The 25,048-nt window shown below is 37.1% G+C and overlaps 1 protein-coding gene across 4 annotated transcripts in view; it reads right to left on the bottom strand.

Annotated features, from left to right (window-relative positions):
- Window positions 1-586: 586 nt before the first annotated feature.
- The window catches only part of NEBL (nebulette), a 264,364-nt gene continuing 239,902 nt past the window's right edge, over window positions 587-25,048 (bottom strand). For all 4 annotated transcript variants that reach the window (XM_062569042.1, XM_062569041.1, XM_062569039.1 and 1 more), the window contains 2 exons: window positions 10,710-10,825; window positions 587-5,516 (listed from right to left, as the gene is read on the bottom strand). In XM_062569042.1, coding sequence (XP_062425026.1) covers window positions 5,340-5,516; window positions 10,710-10,825 — 293 coding nt within the window. In that variant the 3' untranslated portion in view covers window positions 587-5,339. The remainder of the gene's footprint in view (window positions 5,517-10,709; window positions 10,826-25,048) is intronic.

Below are 25,048 nucleotides of genomic sequence, written 5' to 3'. Positions count from 1 at the left end.
ACTGACACAAATAAAACATACTAAAAAGCAAAATAGTCTCCCTATAGGCTAAGTGGTTCCAAAATACTTCTGGATTTTATTTAAACTTATACTTTCTTACAATTCTGAAAAAAAATGTACTCACCTAAGTGAATAAAGATGATCAAAGACCCATATTTCTACACAAAATTGTCTTAAAGAAGACAGTATTCCAATTTGCTTTCATTAGCATTGCACTGAAAATGTGCCTGATCAAATGCCCATTCAAAGATCAGCAAACCAGGATCAGTCAAATCAGCCAACCTCATTCACTTTTTACCTTTATTTAAACAAACCAAGGAACATGGAATATGAAGCTAGTTCTACTGAAGGATTATAAATACAGACTGAAAAAGAAAATTTACCCTCTGAGGAGAGTGCATTTCTGTAATAAAATGCTGTTTTAGGAAATCACTTTTTGAGACCAAGCTTGGGGAATGTGTATTCCACTTAAGTCTGAAAACTCAAAGTATTCTTAGTTAAAATTATATATACCTTCGACAGCTTATATTAATGGGTATGATAGCTTTGTAGTGTAATGTTTATGAATATAATACATACATAGTCCTGGGTTTAATATTTTATTTGAATGACGTTTAATGTTATGCAAAATAAATTGTTTTTGTTACATCCACTGTGACATCAACTAAAATGTGAACTAGTTTGCATAGGTTAGTACTGTGGGCAGCATGATGTTGCTCTAGTCCACCAAGGCTTAAAGATTCACAGTGTAGAGGAAGAAACAGGAATTAAAGCATTTCTACTAAAATATATTTTAATAGCTGGTGTTAACTTTCTGCATAACAAAAGCCAAATTAAGAAGATACATCATATGATCCAAGAGTAAGTATATCTGTCCTTTGAAAAACAAGTGTTACCTTCATAACTGTATATTCCCAAATACAGTACAGTTTTGCAAAATAACTAAAACTTTACACACTTTAAAGCAAACATAAGCCAAACTGCACAGCGGTTCATTTTTGCTTTTTATGTTACACTGCAAAAACCAACAGCTGAGAGAGTTTCCATATCATGCTAATCAATGTTAATACAGTCATTGCTGCCTTCCAATGGTCTAGCAATTTCTAATAGTAATATTAAATACACATGATTGAAATGCTACAGTATAGCTTATTTTTCCCCCTAAAATAATAATTAAACAAATGTCAACAGCAACTGGATTACAACTTAAGTACAATATGCAAATTCTACTTATCAGACACAAGAAGCATATGAAATTCCTTTGAATATACTGTTGTAGTGCAGGCAGTCTAGGAAAGAATATAACTTTCTGGTTCTCCTTCAAAGTGGGAGATGGAGTTCCTATGACAGAAAGCTGGAGAAAATCACTAAAGCATTGCAAAATGGTTTGTTCTTCTATAGCTCACCAGCACTTTGCATTTGCCAGCACATCAGTTTGGAAATCTTTTCAACAGCATCTTTTGTCTGTTTCAGTATATTATTTAAACATTTACTAACTAAAGCTTATTCTGTATTCCATATGGAGTACTAATCAATATAATTAAAATCTAACATTTTATACCCTATACCACTTCTTGCCAAAGACTTCAGTATTTGTCAGTTCTTCTTCACTGTACATGATAACATGCAGTCATTGTACAATAAAAACTAGAATTATTACCTTTCCCAAGTATTAGAGACCTTCCATATGCCTGAGGAATATTTGGAAGGGACACATTTGTCACGAATATAATCCATGGGAGGCGATTCACTGTCAAATCCCAATCTGTTGAAGTGGTTTATGGTATGTCAAATGTAATCAAGAAAACCCTGTTTCATCAAGATTAAATGCTAATGTTCCATAATGAAAAATTACAACCACAGTATCTCTAAGTAGCTTTGTTTAGAAAATGAAGACTAACCAGGCAATAAAGAGTAATGAAAAGCAAGGCACCCATTTGTTCTCATATATACGTGGTATGAATATGCTATATGTAGTTTTCTATATTTTTTGTATTAGAAAGAATTATAGCATCTAAACGTTCTAAAATGTTTCAAATGGGAATGTGTGAACTTCTAACATGAACTTTGGAATTTCTTGGGAAATTTGGCTTCTTAGAAAAGTCTTTTCCTTCCCCTAGGAAAATATTGTCTACGGGAAGAAAGTTCAGTGAGAGGAACAGTGCTGTGTTAAAAAGATATAGACAATTTAAAGGTGACAAGGCAGCATATAATATCTGTCCACCCCTATATTCCACTGCATGTAACAGGCTCCAATATATCCCTTGTAAAACCTGTGCTGGCACATTTTGGTTCTGACTTACTTTCCCTACCTTATAAATTTTAGATCTTGTAAAACGTTTTAATAATTGCACTCTAATAATTTTGGGCATTTGATAGCCTATTGAGAACAAAGCTGCATAATGATAATAAATTTTGTCTTATATCAGAAAAACAGGAACCATTCCAAAGGAACAAGAACTACTAAGCATATGCAATATAAGAACATGACTACCTATATGAGTAACTTAAAACAGCTCTTAATAATTCTGCTTACATACCATTCTTAAGAGAAACATGATTCATATACTGTTTTCTTGACCTTTTTTTTTTTATTTTTGCAAATTGCTTTAGGTGCTTTGCTAAGCTATAGAATATTCAAAATTCATAAAGGAAAATTTTCATGGTTTAGCATAACGTAGTCCTCTAATGTCATCAAATGCTCGTTTCCTGATTTACTTTTGACTATACATACAGTGTTCAACACTGGAAGCCACCTTCCAAGTTAGGAAGAACACTAATGTATTTATAGGTTGGGTCTTTCTTCTTTATAAGTCACTAAAAATTGCAACTTGATGCAACATATCTGCTCCCTGCATTTATTTTATTCATATCTGCTTAGCAGACTGACAACTTGTGTTTATTTTTGTCAGCATTACACAGCAGCATAGCAGCAAGTGATACCAATTCTGCCTCAGGCATTATCATCAAAATTTGCCAACCATCATAAAATGGGATTCCTCTATTTGATGTTGATGGCTGGTGATAATAACCAATGCAGAAGCAGACCGCCTTTTTGAGAGATTCTAGGCTGAGCTTACTGCATCAGCCTTTTGAAAAAGCCATTTGATTTGCAAAGCTAGCAAGTTTAATACAGAAGTCACCAGTAATATATAAGGGTCTGTTGCAGCAGTAGCTCTATATGCAAAATTCTTGTCTTCCAAGAATTTTAGTGACAATAGTGTGACCTGTACTGATTTCACATTTACAGTAGCACATCCCTTGCTTTAAACTACATTTTCTGAAAATATATGCTGCTGTGCAGCCTTATCCTTGAAATTAGGCGGCTGACAGGAAAGCACAAGCAAATCCACAATTGTGGGCTTCTTTTTCAAGGCAGTCACTCCACTATCCATTTGGCAGCCTGAGACCTGCCCCTTATTAACATACAAAAAAAAAATGCATAAGATTTCCACTTCTTAATAGTATGCAAAAGCAAAATGAGCAAGTATTTGCACTGACAGATTTCATTTGATGAAACAAATCCATGCTGCCTTCCTTCTTGATTGTTTAATGAGATATTGCAAGCTCACTTATTTTTGTGAAAAGGAAAATATAAAATTATCTATAAACCCTACATTTCTTTCTACTTTTAAAATTCCAAAAATACAAGAATGCCAGTGCAGGTTCAACATTCTGACAACTACCTTAAAGTTAATTTCTCTAACACACAGCTGAATACCAGAAATGATACCAGCAGAAAAAATGCTTTCTTTCTTACACACGTGTACATCCACATGAGCAAGTTTCTACATGAATCTTCAACTCTTCTTGCACTTCCTCCCAGAGTCTCTCCCTGGGAGGGATCAAGACACCTCCTAGAATCCAGGTAAAGCAAAGGGCCTTCCCTGTGACCCATGTCTGTTGACATAGTTCCTCTTACAGACTCATTATATCATCAATTATTTGATCCTCTGCTCAGCCTCACAGCCTGAGACCTGGATCCCTCAGTCCTGAGCATTAGCTAACAAGCCACAAGCGAATAGGTGAAGGTTTGTCAGCAGAGGACTTAACGATGGTTCCAGCATTCTACTGTTTTCTGTAGATGGCTAAACTGAAGTTTGATGGAATAGAGCATGTTCAACTCCTGCTTGGTTAATTTTCACTTTAGTGCTAGTTATAAGAATAAATCAGTTAAAAAAACATTTATCCTTCATTAATCATTTTGTAAGCACACAACCCACTACTGGATCACCAAGTTATCTGGAGGAAACTGAGTGATAGGCCATTGCACTGAAATGCACTACAATAACCAGAGCTCTTCACCACTCTGCAATGGAGGGGCGAGGATTTCTGCAGCAGGGAAGGGACATCAGCTCGTCAGCACAGCAGCCATTAAGCGAGTTACTTGTGGCAGGGATGAGGGATGTGACTGCACACTTCGTGCGACCACACAGCACTGGGGCCTCACACAGGCTATTTACAGCACTATAGGTGGAGATAAAGGAAGTAACATGAAGTATTGGTTGTACATTGCACTACTGGAAGTTTCTATTTAAATGCCAAGTCTTATTAAAAGGAAACAGAAGAGCTGATTTTATACTCTAGATAGTCTCTGTGAGTTTTCTGTGGAAAAGATACTGAAGAACCATTAATCCTGGCATGGCTATAACTGATGGACTGGGATGCAAGCAAAGCTGATAGAAGAGGTCACTGTGGTGCATAAGAGAAAATGGGTAATCCGGGAGTAAATGTGGGTAAGTGACAGTCAGGAAATTTTTGCTCTCAGAATAGACCTGTTTCTTGTAAGGCTGCTGGGCAACAGGGCTTTTGTTTGTTTTTCACTAACATATTGCATGTTATTTTTTCAAAACTTTGAATTTTCTACTCAATATCTTTATTAGGATACTAGCTGCTCAAAAGTCAAACACTCCTCCAATAATTTGAAGATGTGTTCAAACTCCATGTGTTAACCTCTTGTGATTTCAGAGCAGCGTAAGTGAATCAATTTTAGAGTTCTGTTATAAAGAGAAATAAGTTCTTTGAGAAGGAGGGAAAAGATATTTCCCACTTACAGCTAATTGACTGAAACATTCATAGGGTTAGCAGAACCAGGCTTCCATATATATCTTTTATCTTTAGGGAGCACTATTGTAAGCAATGCTGTTTTCAAAGCTCTGAGCTTCTTGTTTGTTTTTCTGCACTTTAAAGGACTCTAGCTTGGATTTTGAACGAGAATGCAGACTGTTACAGCAGTGAAAAAGTAATGAATATGTGGTCTTAAAAGATTCTTTTGATTTTTTCTAAAAGGTTAAATTTTGAGTTAATCAGAATAAAGCTTAAAGGATTAGAGACAAAAATTAGTTAACAAACTCAATATAATTTGCTGGAAGCATTCCTGTTTTCCCAGTTCTCTGAACAGTACCATACATCCAGCCATCATCAATTGGTTGCACATTGATGATATAATCACCATCCCTGAAGGAAACTTCATCTTCATCTTGAGCACTGTAGTCATACATAGCTCTGTATGTTCTCTGTTGAAGAAAAGAAAACAAGGCTGTAAAGTCTCAAGCCTACGCAGAGATAGTGTCTTTGTCCTCTTTCACAGATAAAAAGAGAAAAGAGCAGGAGAAAGAAGGGAGGGAGCAAGGGAAAGAGACAAATCACCTGTTACCTGTTGAAAAGAAACGCATCCCTTCCTGTCAAATATTCAATAACTTTAGCCCCTTTTCAGAGTACCAAAACAGTGAATTTTGTGAACCTACTGCTCAAAATCCTCATAAGAACAGATTGCAGGCTATACAATGACTCTTGAAATATTCCTTCCAGTTGTTGGTTCATATACTCGCCAGTAACAGTTCCTTCCCTGTCTAACATGCTCTAGGTGACCCTGCTGAGCAGGGAGGTTGGACTAGATGATCTCCAGAGGTCCCTTCCAACCTTACTAATTCTGTGATTCTATAATTCTATGATTACGTCCAGCCACAGCTGGCTGTGTACACTGCCTCTCACTGTGCTTCTGCTCCCTATCTGCATGATTCCCAAACAGTTTGCGCTGTCTTCACTTCTGAAAAGAAACATCTTCATGTAGGTCATTAACTTTGCCATCTCATTAAATGTCCTTCATTTTCTTTAGGATTTTACCCAAAATTAAGAGTTACAAATATATTATTATCTAATGAAAACAAGACACAACAAGATTTCAAACAGTCTGCAAAAACAGTTTTTGTGAATATTCACTTTTTCAATTATTCAAGTACAAACATAAGAAGTATAAACAGAACACAAAGTCCTGTTGTTAGTTAAGCCAAACTCCCCCATACCTCTGTTAGCTGTAAGCAAAGACTTCGGTTTCCTTTTCATATATTTATTTCACTTCATAATCAATAGCATGCTATCATTTATTGGAATTCAAAGTACAGTTTCCAGCTCACAGGGAAAAGAGTCTCCCATTGTATCTTAATGGCAGAACAAAAGTAGCTCAATTTAAAATTCCCAAGAGTACTTTTTTCCCTTTTTCTGTCTCTCAATAGAAGTCAAGCGCAGTTCAGTCATCACTGATAATACTTCCCTGGTCTTCCAGCTGTTTTTCGTATGTCATCATACCTAGCTGAATTTTTCTAGTAAAAATGATTTAAAGAGAACAAAGGTAAAAACTGTTAACATTCAGGATGATTGTCTTAACCTTTTAAGAGACAGCAACCTTCAGTTTGCTTCCCAGCTCAGGAAAACAGCTCCAAATCACTTTCAGTTCCACCCTATGCACTTGTTCTGTTTTGTTTTTTAATGAAATTTTATTTTCAGAAAAAATATCCATATCTGGCATGAAGAAGAAAATAGATTGTTCCTTAAGCCATGTTTCTATGTCCCCCATAATTGGGCAAAGACTGGGGCAAGAGGTAAAATGTTTTATTAGACTGACAGATACAATTGGAAAGAAACAGGCAGGTTTTTGCTCACCCAGAAGGATGCTCATCCATCCTTAAACCATCATGGGGTATGGGACACAACTACTGCCATCTCCTTTAAGGCAGCTTGACCATCATCATCATAGTGGTGCAAAGTTCTTAAGACAAGCAGGTAATTTCAAACTTTAAAAAAATTTATAGGGCCCTAAATGCTGCTGAGAAACCTAAATTTATGGCCTTAACACCTAATTAGGTGCTAAATGGCTGTCAAGAGAAATCTCCATAATAATCCCGTTAGCATTTAATGCCTAATTATCACTTCAGAGTGTAGTCTGGGCTATATAATTGAGAATTACAACGCTTAAAGGACTCAAACCAGAGGATTTTTAAAATGCATCTAAGTGAATTATTCCTTTGTCAGTAGTGAATTTAGCAGGTACTGATAGCACAAGGGGGGTTTAAGAAAAGGCTGAGATTTTGTAAAACAGTCAAATACTCACCTATCTCCTGTCTCCTCAATGGTCTAACTTGCAGCTTTTGCTTAGACAAAATGGTAAGAAATTTGTGCATATGAAGTACTGAATAACAGCTATCAAGCTCCCCAGCCAGATGCAAGTTAAGAGATGCATATTTTCTGTTCAATCACCAACTTAAACTCACTTTCTTGATTCCCTGGAAGCAGCAATTACCTGTTGCAGTCTCACATATAGCAGCTTTCAAGGGAAATCAACACAGGTTTTGTTTCTCTACAACCTTTACCTAAAGGCTTCTAAACAACCTCACTTGTTTTGCATAGAGGCAAAAATAGTCTGGCACAAGTCTTAAAGGAGCTGTTACAAAACAGACTGAATGAAATTGTTGCTCAGAGTACAGTATATTATGTAAAATTGCTCATAGAAAGTCAACAAAAGTTAAGTCAGAAAAAGATGCAACTCATCTAAAGAAAAAAATCTACCCTAGAACTGTTAGGATCATGCCTGATAAAAACAGGCTCAAAACTAAATAACCAGAAAATGGGCATTAGAAATTTTCCCACACTGGTGGACATAAAATGAAGTTATGTTTTTGGGGGACCCTGATTTGATAACAAGGTCACAGAGAACGAAGAGGCTGAAAGGACTGGCTTTCACTACAGCAACTACCTCTCTGATCATCCTCACCTTAAGATAACCCATGGGATCTTAAACTCTCTCATCCTAGAGTTGTCCTAGGCAAACTGAAGCAAGGATAGGCAACTTCATCATCATCTTTGCTTTCAGTTAAGTCTCAAAAAACACCTGGACTTTGAGACCAATATTCAGGCTAGGACTTCTTTCTTGTAGTTTCTCCCTCTTAGTTTTTCTTTTTCCTTTCTTCTGCAGCTTCTGTGTGGCTTAGTCAAACCATACTTCATCTCTGACAGTATTGCTACAAGCCCAGGACCTAATAAGCACCTGAAAGCATTGAAGCTAACACTGTAGAGAGGTTTGTCAGATCTCCTAAGGCATGTCTAAATTGTTTCTTGAAAATCACTCCAAGGCTGCCTTAATCTCCTGTCTATGCAGACAGCTACACTTAAACAGATATCCAGATACAACCAGGGGTCCCCCCCTAGCATACACTGAGAATTCCATGTACCATCCCCATAGCCAAGCATAATGTGCCCAGGATATCTGAACAAGCTGCACAGGCTAAAGAGAAGACAGGCACTTGAAGGGGAGGTGGAAAGATGATGGAGCATGTCAGGCTTATAGCTGTGCCAGAGCTATAAGCCCTCTCCCCTTGGGAGCAGAATCATCTCCCCCAGGGGGGAAGATCAAGATCACCTTCTGTGTTCCTCACTGGACTGGCAAATTAACAGTCAGCATCCAACACATTTATATGTGCTGTCCTTTTTTTCCTCCCTCTGGAAATGTTTGTTTTGTGTTGTCTTCAAGGAAGCCAGCTCAGACTTTAACAGCAACAAGATCAGTTCAAATTATGACATTTGCTGTTTCCCCTTTTTGCCCATAAAGGATAGCTACTATCATTTAAAAGAATGTCAAATATCAACACTCCCTCAAAAAAAAGGTAAGAAGTTCCCTCAAAAGAAAAAAAAAAAAAAAAAAAAAAGGTAAGAAGTTATGTTGAAATGAGAGACTCATTCAATCCTTAATATTTAAAATGCTTTAATTTCACTCCCCTCCTTTTCCTATTACCATTGAATTTCCGGCTCTGGAAAGAAGAAGAAAATGAAGATTTTCAAGAGAGGTGAAATGACACTGTTTCAAAAGGCAGCCCCTCGGCTGGGAGATGGAGATATTAGGGAAATAGTAGGCCATCTACCTGCCCATGTAGCCACAGGCTGCCAAATGGACATTAGATTTTGGGGCATGTCCATTCTGTAGATGTTAGAAGGCTGTCTGCTTTGCTCCCCTACTCACTAGCAAATTTGTTAGCAAAGCTTAGGCCCCTAGGTCTCCCACTTTTTTTTGACTCTACCCTTTTTGGAAAGTAGCCAATTCCCCAGCACCTTGCAATATCATCGAAACTGAACAGCTAACTCTAGTTTCAGCTGCCTCACAGCTCTTAGGCAGGTATCCCAGGTCTTGGCTCACCCTAAGATGCAGGTATCTGAATCTTGGACTTTCTAGAAAGCTGAGAAGGTGGCAAGCCTGAGAGCACTGAAGCTTCCCAGAACATTGTGATCTTTGCAGTACGACACACTATGGAGCTTCAGTCTTGAAGAAAAATGCAAGATCCAACCAACTCTGGAAATTCAGTATTTTTTCAGCTCAACAAATCCCCTTTTTCTAGCCAGCTATAAGTTTGGTTCATAATTAATGCTTCTTCATTTCTAGACGGCAGAAGCTGTGAATATACATCCATTCAAAACAATCTTTACATTTTCCTGCAAAGTACAAGAAAACTGATATACCTAAATCAAAAGGCAATGGAATCTGAACTGTGCAATACCTAGGCAGTGCTATGATGAAAAAAAAATTACATGAGAACCATTAAAAACATAACAACATCTAAAGAGGTAAAGAAGTAAAAAGAAGCTCAATTTTCAAAAACTAGTTTCCTGAAAAAAAACATTCAGGTATCCCTCAATGGTCAGTTACTTCTGGAACTACAGATTCACTCCAGCTTTACATTCTCATCCACCACAAAAAAGAACTTCATGACTTTGGCCACGATTTCATGATAACGCTTCTTCCCAGTTGCCCAGCAGTGTAACTTGATTTGCATCAGGTTTGAGTGGATGCATGACTGTTCTGCTGAATTAGAAAGGGCGTATCAATAAAGAATATATGCTAGATTCATACAAACAAAGCTGAGTAATATGGATAAGCATAAAGTCTGCTGGGTGAAAATCAGCCAGTCAATATTTTTTTTAAAAAAAAAAAATTTAAACTAACAAAGTGATCATAAGAGATTGGTGTTTTTCATCCAGCAGGAGCCTGAATTCAACAGACCACATAACATCAGCCTGTCTCAGTGTTTACTACTTTTTTTAGCAGGTGGAAGATACAAGTGATTTCTCTGACTTCCGGAGATCATAAATAATTTTTTGTAACTTGTTCTGACATAAAAGTTCTTGCCATTGCCCTCTATCACATATTTTTTAAATACATTACATCTATCACTCACATTTAGGACTATGACAGATAAATATACATAAAAGGTCAATCATAGAATCAAAAATACGAGAAAAAATACAGAAGCCAGAAAAATACTAATTTCCAAAATTCTCAAACTATAGAACTCAAGGGGACTTATTCACTTGCATTAAACAATTTCACAATGGCTGAAAATGTTGCTTAACAAAAAGAATTGTTATTTAAATTCAGTACTCACCAGACCTGCTGAATGAGGCTGTGAATGCATTGACCTCATGGATGACATACTGGTCTGGTGCATGTATCCATACCCTTGCGATTGGCTTTGCTGATATGCCCCGGGGAGAACAGGGGCTGTGCATTAAGGAAATACAAACACATCGCTGTAAGTTAAAAGAATGTCCTTATCCAGCACGTCATACAAGCTGTAGACTATTTTCTGATTAAGCATCTACATTGTACAAACAACTTCTCAGTAGGAAACTGTTCAGAATGATTTCCATATACAACATACAGAGTTATACATAAATGTAGACAAAGCTATAGCAACATGCCCACAGACAATATCAAGATTAGTTGGAAGGAAAAGCTTAACAGACCTTAAGAAATCTGGCCACAAAAAGACATGCTAAAACTGGACACACCACTAACACAGTTTTGATACTGCCATAGAGGATGTACTAAATATGAATGTTATCAACGACTAACTCAGTTTTGATACTAATGTAGATGATGTACTAAATATGAATGCTGTCACATGCCACAAAATGGTATTAAAATCTTTTCTTAAGTAAAGAGTGATTGAAACAAAGGCATACACTAACAAAGTTTTGAAATGTTTTAGTAGAATTCCCAAGCAATCAATTCCTAACTAATTACTTACTAACTGATTAAAAATTAACTCTTTCTTATGGGCCCTGAACAAAAAAAGACTGCTGCACAGGAATAGACATGAATATAAAAAGTGCGTCCAGAGTTGGGTTTCTTAGTATATTCTGATTCCATCAATATTCTTAGGCAAAAATAGAAGTCAATAGTTATTTAAATTTTTATGTGTTAAAAAGACATTTGACAAAAAATCTGAAAATACTGAGAAATAAGCCCAGCGTGTGAGAAATAAGCTCAGCTATTCACTGTTCTCCCAGCAAGCCCCAAAAAGCATTTTTAAAGGAAAACTAAAGACTGAAATAGTTCTACAAGATTAAAAGTTTTGTGAACTCACGTCCTTGCGTGTTTTGCAAGTCTTATTAATCTGGGACCAAACCTTCACTAGTTCAACTGGAAATTCATTTAGCGACACTAGATAGTAATACTAAATGTATTTCCTCTGACACATCTTCAAGCAATCCATTCAGCCCATTTTCTACCAGATTCCTCTAACCAAAGCCATCTTTCATCTACACAAGACAGAGTTCATGCAGCCCATGAGTCAAAAATCCTCAAATATGGAGTCATTCAGTAGTCTGATACTTTGAACGATACATCTCTCGGGCTTGGCTGGGAAGTGAAGAACCACTTCCAGAGCCGTCATCACACATAGATTCAAACAGGAACACAACTAATGGAGGGTTTAATGGGGTTCAAATGTATGGAAGGACCAAGGACCTGTAGAATGAACAAATATGGGAAGAGTAGGAAACCTCTGTGCCAAAAAAAATTACTTCATACAAACATATGAAAACATTGAATATTTCTGTTTGGAGTAATAATACTCTATCTTTGTCTGCTTCTCAAGCAGCCAGAACAGATGCATGTGAAAATAAACTGAGAGAGTTTGCTGAACTGTATCAGAAAGAAAAGTTGGCCTTGTGCTTTCAGCAAGGTGTTTCACCTAACTTGCTTCTCCAGCTAGCAATATCATTCGTATGAACAAAGATTTTTCTTAAAAAATCATTTATTTTAATTAGCATAATCAAACACATTAAGTGTATAATTAACAAATTTGGATATTTTTTGACCTACTCTACTTTTAGAGATAGAAAACTATAAATTTAACTAAGATTTTTCTGATTTAGTAAACACATTTCAAACTATTGTAATGAATAGATTGCTTTGTTAAGTGAGTGAAATTAAAGTCATACACAGTCAGATGCGACACTGGAACATAATGAATAATGGATGTTTTAGAAGTGCCAAGTTCATTCTAATGACATATGAGTACAAAGACATTTTAAAGCAGTTTAATCATCAGAGAATTGCTACTCGTTAACATGTTCACAGAATTATCATGCATTAAGTGAATAGTCCTAAGTAATTCATCAAATAATTTATGTTTCAGTGTTGTTACAAGCTATTTTTACATGACCAGATGTAGCCCTTTATGAGAAAAAAGAGAGAAACATAATTTAATCAAAGGTTCTATGATCAAGCCTGGATGAACACATTTTGCCTATTTTTGCCTAATTTACCACAAGCATAATTGCTTGTCAGTTCTCAGAAACCAGAGGCTCATCTCCTCGTACCAGTAGTAAATTCGTCAAGTGGGTTCAAAATTGAGCACAGCTTGAACTTTTTAACTTATTAGGAAGTAGTATCTAAGCCAACATCAGCTGCTGATCTGTCAGCACTGTCTGCTTTTCACCCAGGAAGAGCTAGCAGTTGCTTTCCTTGCTCCCTACAAGGGAGAGACACTCTGAAAACCCCTTTCTTCTTTCTGAGAGAAGTGAAGATGCTGGTAGAAACTCTTCACTCTTGACTCCTTCTCCCCGAAATTCATCTTTCCTAACTCTTACCAATCATCTCTTGGCATTGTGAGGCAGCAAGCCAGCTGATGGTCTGCTTTTTTTATATCCTCCAAATTGACAGGCTTAATTTAGGACGGACAACCCGTGCCTCACAGCTTAGTGACAACTGTCAGCAGCACGTCTGAGCCATGCTTTCCTCTTTTGCAGTCGAGTAATCCAGCTGAGAGAATTCCCTCAAGCTGTGCCAGAGAATCTACCTATTAATTCACCTGCAACAACTGAAATTAAGCCCAGAGAAACAAAACATGTTTTCCAAAGCATGAAAGATTTGGGCAGCATTATAAACTGAAATATTACAACAAGCTTCCAGACAAACAAAGATAAGGAATTTCTAGGATTCCACAGCTTGACTAATTATCTTTCAGTCCTTTAGTTAGGCTGCATATTGAAATCAGTGTTGATGATACCTGAAGGAATAATTCCACCTTTTCCCTCCACTGTTGGGCTGCAAAAAAAAAATCTGTAGTTTTTTAAGAAATTTTCAAGAAATCTTCAGACTGTTACATATCTAGATAACACATAAATCAGCTGATTAGTGAAGGGCAACAGATGTGAGCTGTATTTCTGGTAGCACACAGATAACTCAAGATGAGACTAAATGATGCAGAAAAGAAGAGTTTGACTTTTCTTCATCATCATCACCCACAGTTAACTGCAATATTTTGGCTCAGACTGAAGTATAAAGTTCTATAACATATAACAGCAGCAAAAACAATGGTTTTAGTTAACCTAAGGGAACAATAAAGCACAGTGGTGGAACATAAAATTCATTTAGCCAAAGCCAGATTTATTGGTGAGGGATCTGAGGGCTGACCATTGCTCCCAGAAGTACAGGTAGGAGTTTTTTCTTGCTGCATTAAGACTTTAGCAGAGTGGAAAATGAATGACCATGTTAAAAGACAGAGAGGAAGTTTCCAAGAAAAAGAAGAACCCCAAGAATGATAGCAGGTATCAGCTTGCTGCAGCAGACAATGAGGTCTGCAGTGTATATTCCTATCAGGATATGCTTTGAAAATGACTGTGAAAGAAAAAGGTCAGATTGCAGAAACAGAAAAAGAATAATTAAGACAGCATTATACAGCTACAGAGTAAAAGAAAAGTTTATACTAAAAAGAAAACTCTTTTAAAGGGCATTTTCCAAGATACAATATTTTATCAAAATCATGTTTAAACTCTCCTTATTTATTCTGTGCAGCAGATAGCTCAAGGTAAAATGCTGAATAGCCACTGCTAACTACTGCATTTTCAAAACTAGTGAGTAAGCAAGCACACAGCAAAAATACATCTCATTTACTACAGCACAATTCAATAGTAATCACTCCATCATTCTTATAGACAAAATATAGTTTTAATTATTTATTATACTTCAAGCTTTCATGTGATTTCAAGTCATGGTTCCATCACCAACCCACTAAGATTTCAGAGCACCCACTAAATACTTTACATCATCCTGCAATAATAAAACAACATGGTAGACTAGGAAGTAAAAAGAAAAACAATCATTATTACTTGTTTAATTCTGATTTCTGTAAGACAATGATCAAGCTGTAAATTTCCTGAGAAGCACAAAACTTTAATAGAGCCAGAATGCAGCATTTCTTTACATAATTGTCTACATCTTTGTGTTACTGACATTACGACTAGTTCCCTTGAAGCTGCTTACAGGAACTGTGTTGCTCCACTTATATTGAAGTCTTTCCCCTATTTTGCCTTGCTGATGCTTTCTTTTCCACAGGTTGCAACCTCTAGAGAAGCCTTCATGATCTTTCTGCTTTAGAAAGTCTCTCCTTCAATTCCTTCTTTCTTTTGTTCTTTGCCTTAGAAATTATTCAACTATGTTCAACATATGTTCAGCACATTGTCAAAGTAGTGACACAGTTGCATGTGGGGAAGTGTACACCTAGAGCACAAGTCTGGGGTATTCATGTATACCCCGGATGTTGTGTGTGTGGATCATTCCCTGAACTGTACAACTCCCTTGACCATTTTCAGATCCAGGTTACCTGACTACATAGCTACAGAGATACAGCCTTAGAGTAAACTCTTATTACTGCATTGAAGTTGGTGGACAATAACAATTGATACCAATTGTTATTTGCCAGTTGCCTGCTCCAGAAAGCATCACTGAGGTAACTGCAGTTTCAGACTTTGACTTGACACTTTATACTATGTTTTCTGTCACTTTCCCAGATGTTGGCTGCTGCTCCCCATCATTAACATATTTAAAGTGTTTGTATTACACAATTTGTATTACCAATCACATCCTTGAACAAAGTGATACATTATCATCACTTACCAAGATTGGTATATTTGAATATTATCATAATTTTCCACCTTTCCTGAATCTAATTGAATTTATTTTTTTTCATATCTTGAGAAACAGTTATAAGGAGAAATTTGAAGACTCTTAATGCATTAATTTTGCAGAAGTTTGCATTCTGTCCAAGCATGAACAGAAGGATAAATGAAACGTAACTGTGATCAACCACATATTTAAGGAGTTTTGAAGGAAGCCTGTATCACAGGCTAATCAGAAAGGAAAATCTTGATATCTTGACAGTAAATAAGGGAGGATACATATGATCAGCATAAGCTGTGAAAAGAGTAGAAGGGCTTCTTGTCTGACATGATAGATGAGGTGTCAGCAGCCTTTTGAAGATGAGGTGCTAAGCTATATCATTTTTTGCTGAAGTTGAGAGTGCTGGAAGAACTCAGCAGGAGCCATGAGGCGCTACTTCTCTGAGATCCCCGCTAAATATCTGTAGTTGATGCTCCATGAACTAGCTGAGACATTCTTAACAGTTCATGGCTACTAAAAGCTGGCATCCTGCCACCCTTTCTCTTTTTTTTTCAGCTGGGTTGTTTTGCTGCTGGTTTGGTGAACTGAGTCAGCTCAACAAAGGATGAGACTAGTGACAGACCCAGTGCTAGGGAGGAGGCAGGACCAGGCACCCAAGACCATAAGCAGCAGAAGGCAGTGAACTGTTAGATCAGCTCAGCTGACCCACAGAGGCACCCACTGAGTGACTTGCTTGTGCGAGCTCCCTCTGAGCTCAAAACTCAAAAGAACTGAACCTCTCAGAGATGCTTTCCTCTCGGCATCACAGCATCCATCAATGCTGTCGTAACTCAGTATTCTTCTATATGCTACCGTTCACATGCACTGTATATTAGAGGTCCAAATAGTCATACCCTAAGCTTCCACAGTATTTGAGGAAATATATTGCAAATTTAGAGAAGATGAGAAAGCCTGATGCAGCCAGCACGAGCTAAAAGCTTGAAACTAAAGCAGATACCAGAGAAACAGGTCAAAATTGTAATCTGGTTACAGAGAAGGAGGCCTGATGCATTCATCAACCCAGTAGCTTAATGACTTTGGTGAGTGTAGAAGGACAACCCAGAGACAAGTTAGAGAGGGTAAGGAGGAGGTTAGCAGGTACAGAACTGTTCCACAGCAACCCCCTAGAACTGAGCAAAGGGGGATATGCTCTAGAGGACATGATAAGAAGCAGTCACAGAAGTACAGAGAGCAATCAGCAGAGCACAGACAAGATACATGCAGATAATATTTGGTGAACCTCATATATAATTTTCTAGTCCAGTGTAGAGTTGCTTGTTAAAAATGTTTCTGTCCCAAACTGGGATGAAAAGAAAAAATCTCAAAGGTTCATGCAAAAAGAAAAATAAAAAAGATCAAGAAGTAAAGGAATAATTTTATGCCAGTTACTTCAAAAGATCTAGGTTTAATTGTGATCATCTTCAGAATTTGTTATAATTAATGTCCTTTAAAATTTAACATACTATAAAATAGAATGGGATTTTTTGTTTCAAAAATGTCAAGCTATAAACTTAATAATCTCAAAATTGAATAAAACATCTGGACATTAACCAGAAGTGGCCCATTCCTGTCAAAAAGTTTGGCATTATATTGCTATATTCTGATGAAGAATATTGAAAAATTCCCATCCAGCTCTAAAGTTAAATAGCTCAGCATTAGCTTTTCGAAGAAGCTAGAAAATGGAAACAACAGCTTTGAGCTTTATTTTAAACCAACTTTAACTCTTACCTATTATAGAGAATTTTATTATTTTGTAGCTGCAAAGAGGAGCATAATACAGTAAAATCCACTGAGAACAGGTCAGACTGCATAAACATATAAAAAGCACTAACCTGAAGACTGGAGATGGTGAGACCTGATACAAAACAGTGCTGTTTTCAGAACAGTGCAGAACAACATGGTAAGGCATCTTGGCATTTTTTCTTGTGCATACACTAACTTTCCCTTCATTTCTTTTCCTTTTCTTTATTTTTTTTCTCTTCTTTTTCTTGCCCTTTACTTGTGAGTTACACTGCTTTCATGGATGTCTGAACCACCCAGCTTGCTGCTCTCAGTGGTGCTCTGTCAGAAGTAGCAGTTTGTCTGTGTACTATCCATCACAGGAGTCAGAATTCGTTAGTAAATTGGAGTATCAAACTCAGATATAATTAGGTTGTTGAAATAACAACCTGAAAATATGGCCTAATTCACACAGTGTGCTAATAAATATCTGCCATGTTCACTGACCTCATTAGAACTGAAGTACATAGCTACTTGGAGTCAGTGGTAAATTAGAACTTTAGAACGTTTCCATAACCTAAATTATAAAAAATCACAAATAAACTATGCAATCTTCAAATCATTGAAAAATTTGAGTCTGGGGAAAAAACATTCAACAAAATGAGTAATTTTGCATATAAATAAATTTAAAATGTTTTATTTAAAATAACAAATGTTAATTATTCGTGATATTAAAAAAAAAAATCAAATAATGACCGTATTCTCAAGGCTAACTACTAATTTACTATAATGGATAAAATAAAATGATTTAAGCTAAACTTCATTAGTGTCATGAAGAAATAGACTAACGGACTGTTTTCAGCACCATTTTTTTTGTAATAGGATTTTTCTAAAATCAGCTAACAATAATTAAGCCTAAATAAGTGTACCCACCATGTAATCTGAAGTAAATTATTGTGGGAGATGCAGAATTGTACAATTATAACTCTTACAACAATTTCATTATAAGAAATGAATATTTGATTTTGCACGAAATTACAAAGGAAGATCACACAGAGCTGTTTAGCATACGTCAACGAAAGGAAAGATATTTTAAGATGAATGACAAAAGAACATGTAATGTGTACATGTCACATGGAATCCTACATTTTATTCATTAATTTGTTTTCCTTTTAGGGGAAACTCTCTCTCCAGAGATTAAACGTAATTCACAAAAACTTCAGCTGTTCAGAAATTACTGATTTTCATGAACAGTCAATAATACGACCACTGGTCACACTGATCTTTGTCGTATGAGTAGTCACTCATGCATCCAATAGTAGGAGAAGTGGAAATTTGGAAAGTACTAGCCAGTCCAGTGGAGGAATGGCTGGTAAACTGGCCCTATAGTACATCATGGTCTGTGTCTGGTCATTCAGACCTTCTCCTAAACTCACTGTATTTTGAGAAATACTGAATAATTTCTATTTCTTGAGCTCCATTCTGGCCCCTCTACAGGGTCTAAAGCTCTGTAGGGCAAATAAGTCTCCTTTCTAACCTCATAGATATTTCGCCTTTAAATAAAGGTAATACTGCTTTCATTCTCCTTTCAGAGGAACTGGAAGAAAGTGCTATATTCAGGAAAAGCCCAGGACAGCAGAATCTCCAAGAAGTCAAGTCTACAACCAGGTACTAAATGTCAGAGTCTAGAGAAAATGGAAAGGAATCCAGGATGTTCAGTTTTCTACTGTCAAAGTTAAAGAGGACAGTCAACTCAAAATCCACTCTCTTTGTCAGAAGAAGTTAATGTAAGGAAGATTTTTGCTAGGAAATGCTTGTGGATATTCCTTAGACCTTCATTTCTGAAGAGAAACAAGGGGGACAGGATACTAAATCACACATCAAAAGCCTCTCTGTTTGTTGAAAATCCTCTCTGTTGTTGTAAAGCATCATATAGTTGTAAGGTTTTAAATAAATCTAATCTGACCCTTCCTAACAAGAGAAGCTGCATCACAAATGATCTACAGAGCCTCTGCCTCTGAATGTGTCTGCTAAGCAGTGAGGTGGGGAACAGCCGTCTCAGTCTGCAAAGAGCATGAGCTAGTCCTGTCCTAGCACAGTAGAAAAATTTTAATGAATAGGAAATGGTGTCAAATTTCTAAAAAATGTCTCTTGGATGGTCATTTGAGACTGTAACACTGTAAACATCAAGATTCAAACAAGCAGAATAGAATTAATTCCACAGTAACTGTAGTAGCTATATTAGCAAAAGCATTGCCAGCAACTGGAGGCAGGTGATCCTCTCCATCTGCTCAGTCCTAGAGAGGCCACACCTAGAGTGCTGGGTCCAGTCCTGGGCTACCCAGTATGAGAGAGATATGGAGCAACTGGTCCGAGTCCAGTGAAGGGCCACTAAAATGATTAAGGGACTGAAACATCTCTCATGCAAGGAGAGGCTGAGATAATGTAGAAGTGAACACAACACAAAATTAGAATTCAGAACGAATGACTAAAGCTATCACCTTCATTAAACTTATACAAACAGTTGTTCTAGGGATAAGTTTAAAAACTTTACAATCATATCTGATATTTAGAATTTTATGGACAATTGTAGCCATTCACTTCAACTAAAATAAATGCAAACCATTATTTTTGCTTCCAGATCCCACTGGGCAGTTCCTACAGTACTGTAAAAACAAAAACATTTCAACTATTTGGCTTCTAAACCTAAAAATGAAGTCCTATTTGTCCCCAGTTTTAAACCTTAAAACATTTACATTGCTTTAGGGTTATCATGAACATAGAATATTATCAAACAGTTAAACTTAGTGCAACTAAGGGAAAAGTAACATTTCAAATACCCAGCCACAAAATCTTCTACAGACATTCATTCATTTTGCTCACAAAAACAGATTTAATCTATTAAATAGTTTATTCAAGCCAAGGTCAAAAGAATCAGCAACTGAGACTAGAAGAGAAGGGACTGCATTTCTGAAGCACAGTTTATACAAAATATGAGGAAGGTGGTGCTGGTTGGTTCTTTTTGCTTTGTCAGACCCATTTACCTATCTGGACTGTGAACATGACTATACTTTTAAAAATAAAGAGTCTTCAACTCATCTTTATAACCTCTAATATACATACATCTACATACAGGTTCTACATTATATTATGTCTTAGGAATTGTTCTAGTAGTTCAAATATAAAGCAGATGTCCTCATTCACTTTATATAGATTATAGCAACAACTGATACAATATTATACTGGAATCAGTCTTCACTGTTAGCCATAAAGTCCAAAGAGCGTAGCCTATATATGTGTAAGCAGCAGGTGTATCTTGACATTAATATATGTCCCCATTTCTCTTACTGTTATCATAACTGGAATATATATTTAAAAAAATCACATAGCCTTCTGCTTTGGAGTTCTGACTCCAAATTGCAGTATGGATTTGGTGTCAGGGATATAACAGACCTTATCATGAGTTGATTTTTTTGGCTGACATTCCACCTGAACTGCAGCATATATCAGCTGAGAAAACAGAGTGCAATGTGCTTTGCCTTTCCCTGCACACCACACCACATTCTTCTGCTTATGAAGGCACAAAAAGCCTTAAAGGCAGCCTGAGGCATCCTAGGTCCTGGTGGGGCCACAGCGTACCACAAGAAGCTGCAATTCTTTCTTACAGCGTGGACAGGTAGGTTTCTGCTCTAGGCTTTCTCACAAATGGAAACACTAGTAAAATGAAGGTTATGTTAACATTTTACACTACCCACATGCACTCAGTTACAGTTTGAACTCAGTTACATTTCCCTGACCATCAACTGTTGCCCATTTACATTAAAGAACCCCGTAAGTTCTTCTTAAGGAAGCTGTCCTTTGATTTCTGTGCAGCTATTTATCTGCACTGGAGATATAACCAATCTGAGCAATGGTGGAAACATAATATGAAACTGGATCAATAAAATGACTGCACATAATTTTACTGGTGGTATTTATTATCTGCTGGACAGGTTCAAAAGCTGCTATAAGGGACCACACTGAGCAGCTGAAACAATTGCTGGACAAGGGAGCCATTAACGCTTCAGCTGTTGAATCACTTAATCTCCCTTCCACCTTCTGCTCATCAGCTGTCTAAAGAAAAAGGAATTATCAGACTCTGACAGCCAGTAGGGCAAACAGGAGGAGGATCCCCCTGAACTGTTGCCATGCCGTAAAGAAACTGCAAACAGATTCGTCTCCTGGATTTGTCTTCCCCAGCTTGTGTGGTGGTTGCCTTTACATGCTGTAAGATCTCATCGGTGTGGGGGAGAAGTGCAGGAATCAAACATAGGCCAAAGCAGTCTCAGCAAAAAGTATTCTGGAAGTGTGAAACGTAAAGCTCTCCCTGGAATGTTAACTCACCCTCAGTGAACGCGCGCTGAATGAAAATGTGCTCTCAGCTGAATCACAATTTATTTCTGAATGTATTGCAAGCAGTGTGGGATATTTAGTTTTATTTTCAGATCCCTAAATTAATCACTCAAGATTGAACCGAACATAAAATCTAGCACCGGCTTTAGAGTTCAATACAAAGTTTCAGGTTTTACACTTCAAAACAACAGCTTTTAGACAGTTCCTAGTTCTTTTGTAGTGGAAGAGAATGAAATCTAGTTTTCTGGACTCTTTTCTCTCATTTTCTGCATTAACAAAGCACTCAGTAAAGACAGAGGACACTATGTAAAAGTCTGATATTCCCGACTACAACAGATAGATTTTAGACGAAACTGCTATGATAACACACAAAAGTGGTCCCACTGCCACTACACTGTGGGTTCCTAGACTTACATGCCTTAAAAGGCTGAAATGAATTATTCAGAGGAGATGAAATTATAAAATACTGTCAGAAATCTTTTCACAGGCTCTTACTGGGGAGTTAACACATACATAAAGAACACATCTGGCCTGTTTCTAATTGAAATCTGAACTTTCACAACTACACTTGCATTTAATTTCCCTTCTTACTTCAGATCTATAGGCAGAAAAGCATCACTTTTCCAACACCAGAAAACTTCCTACTGTTTTCATAAGGTCCTCTGCCTGTAATGTCATTATTTTTTTTTTATCAGAAACAAAATTTACTCCTTTTTGAACATTAGGAATTGCTGCAAGTCAGCAGGCAAAAGCTGAAAGCGCAAAACATACCTCCTTCAAATAAAAGGTGGAGTTTTTAAAGGAGAAAGAGCTCTGTCTTGCTGCCTGAACAAGCACTCTCTTTCCTTTTGAGGTACAGCATCATTACATAAAATCTTTATAAAGCAAAATAAGTTTTCCTGGCAAATATATTTTTGACAATGCAAGACCAGGAGTCAGCAATTTTAAAGGAGTGTGAACTCTCTAAACAGTGAAAATTGCTTATGCTAAATAATTTGTGGTGCTAGATAGGTACTAAACAGATACGAAGCAGTTGTGTACATATTACATACATGTAAGACTAATTAGCTTAGCTCAAAAATATTACAATAGGTTTATGGGAGAGGTATTCATCATTTGACTCCAAGCATTTGTACCACGATATACACTTAAAACTAGAAAATCATGTGTCTACCAACATGGAAAAGCACCAAGTTTTACCATAATGCTGTCCAGTAGAAAAAGACACATTTCTTACACATTAGCTTTCAGGTTGGTGAATCTGCTGGGGATTTACATGTAAAAGAAGCAAAAACAAAGCACCATCTAGTCTGAAATAAAAATAAAAATAAAAATTCCTAAACAGATGTAAGAGCTGGTGGATAAGAAAAGGGCGTATGTGACTCCAACCACGAGGGAGTGCACGGAGCGCTCTGTTTTGATGTGTTTAGGCTTTTGTGGTAGTGCAGCCTGCTGATACACTTAAAAGGGGACAAGAAATCTGCAAAAGCCACTGAAGTTCTTCCTGTGAAATCTACAATCCTCCAAATGCCATATTTGATTACTAGACTCTAGGGAACAACATTACGGAAATAGAAATCAGCTTCCTAACATAAAAGACCCATTCTTCCTTGGCTGCTAGAGAAGAAAATATAACTGTTGTGTCATTCTGCTTGACCTCCTAAAATGACAGAGCTCAGAAACTGAATACGAACAGGGGTGAAGGATTTCTGCCCTGTGGTCCTGCCAGCTGCACCTGGAGATGGAAGACATCTCTCTATTACAATCTAAAGAGCAGTGGGACATTATTTCCTCTATTTTTTTTTTTTTTTTGACTTGTCTTTTATTAATGGTGAATTTTTCCACCCTCAAAACCAGACAGAACCATAAAAAGTGAGGAGGAGGAGGGAGAAAGGAAGGCATCCAGACTCTGATTCTTTTCCTCCTCTTCTATCTGCTGATACAACAGAAGGATATTACCACAGTTCCAACCCAAGCAGACTCTCTGGCCCATGAACCAGGGAGCACCTCTGTAAATCCTTGAGAGAAAATAGATATTTTTTTTCTCCATTTTACCTAACTAGTCTGTCTTCTGACCAGACAAACCTGGAGCAGAACCAGCAGCATAGTTCCTGGTTGTAGCAGTTTCTGTGGTATAAGTGGCAAGGTGTTGAAGTTTGAGGCAAATCCTACAAATATTATAGATACAGAGCCACAGATACTGTTGTATGCTCAGGGAAGGAAAGGAGTTCTCCCAGTGTCAAGGCTGAGTAGCAAAAGCACCCTGCAGGAGCTGGTACACAGTGCAGGGCTGTTGCTAGTGACATACAATAACACATAGGGTCTACATTTGCTCCAGGCAGGGCTGTGTTCAGACTGCAGTTCAAACAATAGTACTTCTAAGGATCTGTAGATGTATGTTCCTGCCTTAGTGGGGAACAGAGAAAGATAACTCCTGGAGCTGGGAGAAAGGGAGAGATGGGAGAGCAGTAGGCTCAGCTACTTTGGAGCCTTTCTTTGTTAGAAAGCTCATAATACATGAGGAGGACATGCCTACATGATGATGAGGGGATGGCAAAAAGAAAGAAAGTTTTTGTCCCTCTCACATTAGGGCACAAGAAGAGAAATGAAAGGACTGATTGTTTCTCATTGACTTTGCTTCAACTCCTACTTCAAGCAATATAAAAACTTCAAAACATTAAGTATTCATATCCCACCGGAAAATTCTGTGATACTGTATGTTCTGAAGACTTCATATAGTTTGGAGTCAGATTGCTTCCATGCCATTTCCCTTGCTTACAACCCCAAAATTTTTGCATAAGTTTTTAACTTTTTCAACATCTGACCAAAAACTAATTACAGAAAAGAGTAGTATCAATGTACTACATTGTACTACTACAAAGTTTTACAGGAAAGATAACAAGATAGATAAAGATTTAAAAACTACCAAGGTGTAAGTGGAATTGTATTACACTTAGAAAGTATTTGGATTTCCAGCATCAGTGAAAGGAGGCAGCTTCCATGGAAAAGCAACAATGAGAGACTCAAGTGTTAGCTGCAAACCCTTGTCATCAGAATAAAGAAAGGAAGACCTCAAATCTTCTTATTTCAAGACCTCTGTCTTTATTCTCACTACTTTTCTAGCAACAGGTGAACTGTAACTCAGGCTTAACAAGACAAGCCTGTATAGTGATTATGAGGCCAATAAATAACACACTAGCACCAACCAGTACATGGAAATCTTAGCATTCATTTTTAAAATGCAACAAAAGACAGCTGGAAATTCTATCCTAACATCTTACATGACCTGTCCAAGTTTGTTTGGAGTATAGCAACTTGGTTTTTTTTTTCTTTTTTTTTCTTTCCTGAAGAAAGACTGTAGGTTTTAATATAACATGTTGAGAA

The sequence above is a fragment of the Rhea pennata genome, chromosome 2 (genome assembly GCF_028389875.1).
Source record: "Rhea pennata isolate bPtePen1 chromosome 2, bPtePen1.pri, whole genome shotgun sequence".
NCBI classification, from domain to species: Eukaryota; Metazoa; Chordata; class Aves; order Rheiformes; family Rheidae; genus Rhea; species Rhea pennata.
Note: the sequence above shows the minus strand (reverse complement) of the source record. Positions and strands in the feature narration are given on the sequence as shown.